Source organism: Nannospalax galili, unplaced genomic scaffold (assembly GCF_000622305.1).
Source record: "Nannospalax galili isolate Female #2095 unplaced genomic scaffold, S.galili_v1.0 scaffold278, whole genome shotgun sequence".
In the NCBI taxonomy this organism is placed as follows: Eukaryota; Metazoa; Chordata; class Mammalia; order Rodentia; family Spalacidae; genus Nannospalax; species Nannospalax galili.
The window spans coordinates 699854-709533 of NW_008347536.1; the positions used below are offsets into that span (position 1 = coordinate 699854).

Sequence of the window (9680 nt, forward strand, 5' to 3'; positions counted from 1 at the left end):
CCTCTGGCTATCCCCCAATCCAAATACACAACAAGAGAGTTTATTAATGAAGACTATTATTTTATTAACTTTGAGAGAATATATTTGATTAGTTTTATACCCTAAAACTCTGTAAGGTATGAAAATATTAATAAATCATGCAATGAAAAGGACAAGAGTTCAGGGGCTTTTTTTTTTCAATTCAGCAAAATATTTTTTTAGTGCTTAGATGTTTGCTACTAACACAACCAAAACCTCAAACTAGCTCTAGGAAGGAAAAAAAAAACACTACAAAGATTGTTCAACTGTCATTTAACATGAGCATAGACATTATAAATTCCACAGACATTTGTGATGGTCAGACTCTGATGTGTGCTGCCCAATGACAGCATGTTCTAATTTCTTCAGGTTTGGCTGAATGAATGGGAAGGAAAAGAGAGGTCATTGGGCTGGCATTCAGAACCTGTTTAAATGAATAAATTAAGTGTAAAATGAATTAAATTTAAGTGTCCTACACAAAAAGGGAAAGCAACTTCTGGGCATATAAGTCAAAGATATCATTTTGGCAGCCCTGAGTAGTAGAAAAGATCACCCAGCCTACCAACCAACCAACAAAACTTCTGAAATAACACTACAGAAATGCTTTTTTTTTTTCTTTCAGAAATAAAGAGAAAATTTTCATTAAAAGGAAGACTTTAGATTACACAATATTATACGTTAAAGGGGGTTAGTATTCTGTGGAAGAGCAAGGCGCGGTGCTCTGTTCCCGCCCCAGCTGTAGGCAGGTCGTGCTCTGCCGCTTTCTGTTCCATTTATCTTCTAAAACTCAGTACGGGGGGAAAAGGTGGAACACGATAAATGAGTAAAGAAAAGCTCCGCTGCTTTTGTTAGAACAAAGATATCATCTTGACCGGGGGAAGGGTGTGACCCTCTCAGCAGAAATAATCTCATCTTGCCTGCTGCGAATCGAAGATGTGAGGATGAGGAACGGCTCTTTGCATTTTGCGGAGTTGTTGTATTGTACTTCATTGAGTTTCTTAATGGCTGTGGTCTTCTGGGTTCCATCTAGAAGTAATGTGAGTGGATATTTATTCTTCCACTGTTCTCCAACAAGGAAAGAGTATAAAGATATTAAATGATCTGCCAACATCAATGAGGATCAGATCTCAAACCCACCATCTGGGTCTTCTCTCTTTTACAATACTCATACTGCCTCAATAAGCTTCTATCACTTAGAAAATTCACTAAATGTATATACATGCTTACAAAAAAAACTGCTTTTTCGTTTTAATTATAGCTATCAAGATCTGCTTTTATATTTGGTTAATAACATCTATTTGTACAAACTACATAACAAGTAGATACATCATAAGCAAAATAAATTGAATTTCATTAATATTAGATTATTTGCTAAACTTAATTCTCACACAAAAGCAGTGCAGTTTAATGTTTAAATGCAGTGCATTTATCCACTTAATTATTGCCTCCAAAAATGATTCAAGCAGCTGCCATATTCTCGACAGTGCACTAGGTACAATGGGTAGGTATCACAGGAAACTTCACTCTAGAATTAAAACCAGGTTTTAAGATCTCTTCTCTGTTACACTTTACATGACACTAGTAGTCCTGTTAGTGAAACTCTTCAGCCATAATTGCTTATTTAGATTCATCTGTCATAGAACAAAGTAGATAAGGTTCTTATCTTTGTGGAAATTATACTCTAATAATAAACAGACTGATGTCCTGAGTAGCTTTTCTTTCTTAAGTTTGTTTTCACTGGTGAAAGAATCTTGTTCATGTTCTAGGGGGAAAGGAAGTGCTCAGATGTGGATTGTATTTCTCTTTTGTCTATTTCTAGTCATGTGGTCTTGTTAATTCATATTCTCTTTATTTTTTTTTCCTATTTAGGACAATTTTACCACATTCATCCAAAGGTTTTAGAATATATTATCTCATTGCATGACTATGTATTAAGCTGAAAAATGCTGGTATTAACATCAAAGTTAGGTTTTTATCAGAAAGAGAGAGAGGCTTTTAAAAACAGTTGTTTGCAGAGCTTCTGTACTGGAAGCTAAAACGTCCCTGGGGTGAAGCCTGGAAGAATCAATCCAGTACCACTTCTGGTTTCTACCCCATGTTTGTACTAAAAGGGGCCACAGTGACCTGAAAGTCTAATTACCCCTCTCCAAATGCCTGTTTCTTGTGCTACTGGTAAGAAAAAGTGGGAATAGTTGGTAACCATCCTCTCAATCAGACTCCATAAATAATCTATTTCTTCTGTGCTATGTTGCAGAAGTTAGTGGACACTTGAGAAGAAAAAAAGTAATGCCCTGAAAACTTCAAAGACAGCAAGTCAGGTTAATGAAAAATGAAAAAAAAAATACTGAAGCCAATATAAACGAAAGCCAAGCATCTGGCTGTGCCCCTTATTCACAGCCACCCTTAGACTTAGATGCACAGCCACCCCTAGACTTAGAAATGACTCACCCATCCTGACCAGAAGAAGGGCTGCAGACAGTTCACATTATGGATTCTGAAGAACATGGGGTTGCAGTATACTATAGGAAAGTTAAATGGGCTGTGGGTTCACATGAAAGAGCAGAGAAAAGAAAGCTGCAAAGTGAAAAGGGGAGTTAATGTAAACAGCCCAAGAAAGAGGTGAGAAGACCATCGCTAAGGGGGCAGTAGAAAGGGTGGTCTGCTATAGGGAGGAAGTGTCTGAACACAATGGATCTGGAGGTACAAGCAGGCAGCCTCAAAGCAGGTGGGTTCAGGTGCCTGCCTGACAGTGTCAGTAAAGCCCTCCAGCACCGAGGCCTAGGGTAACCCAGAAAACAAGAGATGCTTTCTACCAGGGCTTCTCATCTTGTGAAACACTAGCTGCAGAGTCATTTTAGAGGGAACAAGTACAAACAAAATTCTTATAAAATGTGTTATTGCTTAAAACCCAATCCAGAATACTGGAGTCTCTTGAGTGAATGTATGGTATTTGGTATCTTCATGAGTCTTAGAAATAATTAAAATTGCATTCTTTGGTGCCTTAGAGTGGATAGAACAAAGATAGCTGGACTAAAGTTAACAACCCCCCTTCTGCTAGAACTCCCCACCCCAGATTACAGATATTGGATTAATCTTGATAGAGACTGACACTAGGATCTTCCCATGGGAGGTCCTGGGAACAGGGCACATCCTCTGGCCAGAGTGATGTTTCTGTCTGTCTTGTAGTCTGGTGACTGCCTGCCACATTGGTGGTAAGGTGGATGCGAACTTCAAGACTGAGGCATCATCTCCATCTTCAGCACAGTAGCCTTCAGAACTCAGTGTGAGATCAAACAAGTCTGCCCAGGAGAGAAGAGTGAAGGTTTTTAAAACCTCATGTCAACCAGACAACACTAATCAAGACAATGAGATCACTGTGCTAGGTGCCTAAGGCAAAATACTGCATTTTTCCTGTTCGAATTATTATTCAAGTTGCACGCCCAAAAGCAAATTTATGAAGAGAGTTGTGGTGTAGAAATTTTCAATTAACTAGAAATTTGTTTATGTGCTCATTGGATTTGTATTTTCCAGCAGATTAAGCCAGACTAAATAAAACCATGTTCAAAATCAGGAGTTCAGACAGCAATCCCTAGCTATAATTGCCTAGCTTCAGAATAAAAACTGAGTCGGAACCACTATCAACCTCCTGGTGAAACCAATTCTTTCACCTCTGCCATCCCCTCTTACAATTGCTAGTGAGTTTAGGTCTTTCTTTAATTAATGCTTCCATCCAGAGGTTGCCAACCATAAGAAGCCCGTGGCTCTGTGCCAGGCGTTTCTTCACAAAAGATGCCATCCCCCGTATTTATACCTGCAGGGTAAGAAGCTCAGCTGCACACACAGGTGAGGTGTGAACTGTCACAGAATGCTCCTTTATCCTAGTACCCCTCGCACATACGTCTGCTGCAATAACAAAAATGAAGGTCAGAGAAAGCAAACGCCACTTCCCCAAGACCTCTTCCCACGCTGTCCTCTCTCGTGGGGTGTCTCCTGAAAGAGTACCAGGACATCTTTCCAGCTCAGGTCCCGACCACCCGCCACCCCCGGGGAAGCCTTGCGGGGAGTCCACTGAGTTTCTCCTTCCTCTCTCCACAGCTCCAACGGAAAATCCGTCACGTGGGCCCAGAACGAGAAAAGCAGCCGGGGACAGCACCTGTGGCAGCGGTTGTCGGTCCATATCAACAAGAAAGAGAACCCCAACCAGACAGCGGTCATCAAGCCCTTCCCCAAGAGCACCGAGAGCCGCGGGCCGGGAGCGGGCGGCGCGGGATGCGCAGTGGCAGGTGGCCCGGAGCCCCCCGACGCGGGTCCCAAGGCGCTGTTCGAGGTGGCGGAGTCGGAGGAGCGCTTCCCCGCCGCCGCCGGGCCGCGCTCGCCGTCGCCCATCAGCACGCTGAGCCAGCGCGCGGGCTCGGCCAGCCGCACCGACGACGACGTGCCGTCGCTGCACTCGGAGCCCGCGGCGCGCAGCAGCTCGTCCCAGGGCTCTCTAATGGAGCAGATCAGCAGCGTGGTGACACGCTTCACCGCCAACATCAGCGAGCTCAACTCCATGATGCTGTCCACCGCGGCGGCGCCGGGCCCCGGGGGCGGCGCCCCTCTCTGCTCCTCCTACCTGATCCCCAAAGAGATCCAGCTGCCCACCACCATGACTACGTTCGCCGAGATCCAGCCCCTGCCGGCCATCGAGGTGACGGGTGGCGCGCAGCCCGCGGCCGGGGCTCCATCCCCGGGAACCGCTGCCCAGGAGCCGCCAGCGGCCGGAGCTGAGGCTGCGCCCGGCAAGCCGGACCTGGAGGAGCTGGTGGCTCTCACGCCGCCGTCGCCCTTCAGGGACTCGGTGGACTCCGGGAGCACCACGCCCAACTCGCCGGTCTCCGAGTCAGCCCTCTGCATCCCGTCATCTCCCAAATATGACACTCTCATCATAAGAGATTACACGCAGAGCTCGTCGTCATTGTGAACCACTGGAAACCTCGCTGGGATCTGCTCTGCGTGCGCAGCAGGAGGCCTCCGGCGTTCACGCAGGGGCGCGGCGACACCCATAGTCACCCGGTTGGGACTTGAGGTGGACGATGTCAAGTGCACCCACACTGGACACACAAGACCAAGAGTGCTATTTCACAATAACCGACGACGACGACGACTACAAATCTTGTGGCAGATTATCTTCTAGTGGCCTTAGAAAACATGGGCTTTTAAGAAGCGCTGCTTCTATATTCCGAATGCTGACCAGAAGTGGGTTCCAGCAGTTACAACTCCAAGTGCTTTGCTCTAAGGCAGCAGTGAACATGAAGAGGCATCCGGGACGGCGAGCAGTGGAGTTAATGAGCAACTGTAAACATCTTTGTTTGTTTACTTCATTTTCCCAGAAGAGTCTTTGATTTGCCAAACATGAATGTACATTTTCTAACAAACTCAAAAATCTGGGACCAAAAAAAAAAAAAGTGAACCGTTCTCTTTTTTCCTTCCTGCCTCCCCTCATTTAAAGACCTTGAAAAAGCTAGCAGTAACTCAGGCCCAGTACTTACTTAGGCTTGTTGTGAGTCTCCTGAATTACACGCAAACGGGTAGTGAGTTCCGTGCTGATGTACCTAGAGCGACTAGCCAAGACTTTCCAATAACGTTGTGAGATACTCTTCCAAAAAGCCTGCGTTTGGATTCCACCTAGTTATTTCAGATTCACCTCCATTAACCAAGAAAACCAATGGAAGATTTCTGGACTATTTCACCATGTTGCCAATCAATACTGGAGTAGCAAAAAAATATTTTCTGGAACACTGTTTTGTAATTCCCTCACTGGGGTGCATTGTGTAGCTGGAAATTCTCTTTGTAATAATAATTCTTGAGCTCTGGCCTGGCTCTCTCTTTCACGATACACAGGCACTCCTTCTTATGAATGCTGTTCCGTTAGTGTTGCCAGCTGAAATATTAAGATACGCATTTGAGCTTCCTCATCCCTTTCTTTTGTGAATCTGATTTACAAAGAGCTCCTCTGTTGTTGGGTTTTCCCCAAGTCCCACCCCTGGGAGAGTGGTCCAGAAGATGTCACAGTTGGAGGGACTGCTGTTGAAAACAAAAACATAAACCACAATCACAGTACCCGGGAAAGTCAGCATAGCAAAGATTTTGCTATGCCCATGAGCAGTGATTTTAACTTTTCTTGGCTGCTTAAATGGGGCAGCTATGAACTATGACAAATGCAGATTTTTTTCAAAGCAATACAGAATACTAAAACAGAGGAACCTTAATGAATATCAACCACAGTCTTTCTTAGCCATTCCAAAAAAGGCAAAGCAAATACTAATACTTTACTTTTTAAGGTAATTATTAAACATGGTTTTGTGCACTTCATACTGTCACTTTTTAAATACTGCAGAACAGAGTTTTAGAGTTATAAAATCCTATGTGCTTTGATAGGCTCATACAGTAGAAACCATAGCTCAAGACCTGAATCTACTGTCATCTTTCTATTTGTCCCATTGCAGCTATCCTCAGGTACCAAATGTTCTTGATTTTTAAATAAAGATAGTAATAAAAGGAGGAGGTGTCCAATAAATTTAAAGTTCAGTTGACCCAGCCTTATACTAAAGATAGCCTTATGAGAAAGATTTGCCGCAAGAAAGAAGAATATTTTTGACAGAGAAAAATTCAAATAGAACTTTAAAATTTTTATTTCAATATCTTTCTGGGTTTTTTTGGGGGGGGATTGTTTAGTTTTATTTTTTAGTTTTGCATTTGCTTTAAAAAGAACTTGAAAACTATAAGTCTATCCATTGACATAATTTGTTATTCTCCAATTTTTAAAGATGTAATAACTGTGACCTTTTTCTGACATCTGTTCTTGTTTGAAATTTTAAAGCTAATCTTCCAATATAAAACATTAAAAGATAACAATAATTTGCTAAAATATTAGTACAATTAATCAATCTTCTTAGGATTTGAAAAAAACATTATCAAAGCACCCTGCTCCAAAATACTAATGAGATTTTTGAAACAGAAAAGAAATCTAACTAATTTCCACCACTTCACTGAAAGTAAAAGCCTGCCTCTACCTGAAAACCAAATGTAAATATTTTGAAATGTTCATAACCCTGGATCTGCATCAAAAAGACGGCATTCACCTGAGGGTTGCTGTCTTGATTTCTTAGGTGTTAACATCTTTCTGAATATGCTCTGCTCTTTAACTTTTAAATTTTGTTTAATTGAATTCTTACCTTGGTTTCTGCTTTATTTTCATGTGCACCAAGTTGCACTCCTTTGACAAACAGAACATTTTAAAAAGTTTCTTCAAAACCAAATTATTTTCCTATTATTTGCATGTCATTTTTTAAGTACACCACTTTATGAGAAACTGCACTAGAAATTCAAATTTAATGCAATTTCCATCAGATAATTATTTATGGTATCAAAATAAACTGTAATAAAATAATTTATCCAATTAGAAGACAAATGAGATTCTTTTCCTCTATATTACTACAACGTTTGCCATGTCATTGAATACATTGTATATTGGACATAATATGAATAATACATCCTTGAGGTCTTTTAGTTTGGAATGATGCTAACTCTCTTTGCCAGTTCTGATGCCAGGTTTCGAGTAATAACTACAATACAAAGAGAACTGAATGTTTATTCTAGGGCTAGGATATGAACTTCATAATTCATTTGGGTACCTATTCTTACTGAATTTCCTTGATAACAACCTGTTCCTGGTACCCAGTGATAAATAAGTTGGGACCTACATGAGTAAATGGAAGGATGAAAATGCTAAAGACTAGCAAAGTGACCTGAAAAGAGAGTTTGGTACTGGGAAGGGAAAGAGAAGGCCTAGTTTGATCAAGTTATGCTGACTCAAAGGTCACTTTTCTGTTAAGTAGAGCAGGGACAGCCTGAGAAGACTGCATTTGGATGAGGCTAGAGGTGGGGAACAGGACCGGAATATGGAAAGGAAAATCATAAGAAAACTGACAGATACAAGAGGAAAAATAAAGCAAATCTCCAAATGTGCTAATCTTTGAACGTAATAGTCTTTTTAAAACGACTGATATTACCAGCAAGTGATCATAAAGACCAGGAGCTATTTCTGACTGTAAATGCAATGTATAATGGCTCTGCTGCAGTCTGTGACTTCCAAACCAGGAATTAAACACTCTTTTTAAGAAAAAAGGGGGGAAAAAGAAAAAAAAAATTTCCTGTGCTAGTCTCCCAGCAAAATGTACATGGTTTGGAGACTTCAAAGTTATTATATGAGTTCACATTTAGCAACAGCTTATTAATAACCCTCAAGCTGTCAGAATCTCTATAGTTACCATTTACAATTTTATACTGTGAAAAAAATACAGATCAGTGAAAGCGTAAGATGAATTAAAGTTTGCTTCGAAGAGGGCCTGAGGCCTGGGAGAACCTCTACCATCTATTAAAGAATGAGGCATGTATAAAATAGTTGGCTGAATTTCACTGATCTTCCCAATGTGAACAAATATACTATGTATATTGTGTGTATTTCTAGAATTCAATGGCAGCTGCTGGTGGTGTTGTAATTAGAAATCTATATAGAATATAGATGTTTAGAGAGATGGTGCCAATACTAAAAGATTTGTGTGGGCTACAAGTGCTTGTACTTCCTTCTGCACTCACAACTGATTTGGTTTTAAAGCTGTGTGCGCATATCTGTTCTCTCTCTGTTGTTGCAGCTTGTACTATTAAAATAATAGAGAATGTTAAATTATTTTGATGTGAATTGCAAATGATTTTTTTCATAAATTTTAACATTTTTATCAGCATTGTTTCGCTTTGTACTTGTATAATTGTGTTTTATTTTAGCATTTTAAAATATACTTGCCTGTTTCTCACTTGTCTAAACCATAAAGTTGGTGTTTGTGAAGTCAGTTCCTTTTTGAAAAATATTAAAAAAGAAACTATGATATGACCTCAAGATTCTTCCCCTCAAATGCTTAGAACGTTGTCCTAAAAGTACTTTCTAACAATGAGAAGAGCCATGTTGTAAGCTACTCTTAGCTTCTGAATGGTGCACAACACTTGAATCATGGCAATGGATAATAAATTAAAATGAAGGTATAACTATCCACAAATCAAAGATGCTGTCCCCAAAGACAACCACATATACCTTTTAAGATACAGCTATATATTTTAAGAAAATAATATAGGGATTACACATTTTTTGTGTCTAGTCATATAAATTTGAGTACCATTTCCAAATTTATTAGTATGGATGTTGTTAATATCACACATACAAATAATGTATGTGCATATGTATGTGTGTATGTAGTAATGTACACACATACCTACACATTTACTTGTGAATCCATCTATGTGTGTGCTTATATGTAAATGTGTTTGTGTATGTATATATCTAAAAAATTTTCTCAAAAAATACCCACACTTTTAAATTTTGATTCCTAAACAGATTTAGTTAACCAATTAGTGAAAATCTAAAAGCAGACTATATAGTTACCTGGATTTACAGAAGACAATGTAGATTTTAAAATACATTCTCTCTATGCTTCCCAGCCTTGTGTGACTTACGCTCACACATAATCTATACATAATATGTCAACACATGTACATGTATTATTATACAAATTATACTTTATCTTACACAAAGGGAGACATTCTCTCTATATTTTCACTCCCTCTCT

The 9680-nt window shown here is 40.3% G+C and overlaps 1 protein-coding gene and 1 long non-coding RNA gene across 5 annotated transcripts in view; one reads left to right on the forward strand and one right to left on the reverse strand.

Moving 5' to 3' along the window:
• Positions 1 to 7355, forward strand: part of Grm5 (glutamate metabotropic receptor 5) — a 553026-nt gene extending 545671 nt beyond the window's left edge. For all 4 annotated transcript variants that reach the window (XM_008844122.2, XM_008844124.2, XM_008844125.2 and 1 more), the window contains one exon: positions 4114 to 7355. In XM_008844122.2, the coding sequence (XP_008842344.1) occupies positions 4114 to 4981 (868 nt within the window). In that variant the 3' untranslated portion in view covers positions 4982 to 7355. The remainder of the gene's footprint in view (positions 1 to 4113) is intronic.
• LOC115072207 lies at positions 3302 to 4767 on the reverse strand. Its single transcript, XR_003851276.1, has 3 exons — positions 4634 to 4767; positions 3830 to 3921; positions 3302 to 3317 (listed from the first exon to the last, which is right to left on the reverse strand). It is a non-coding gene; the product is annotated as an uncharacterized LOC115072207 (long non-coding RNA).
• Positions 7356 to 9680: the final 2325 nt, after the last annotated feature.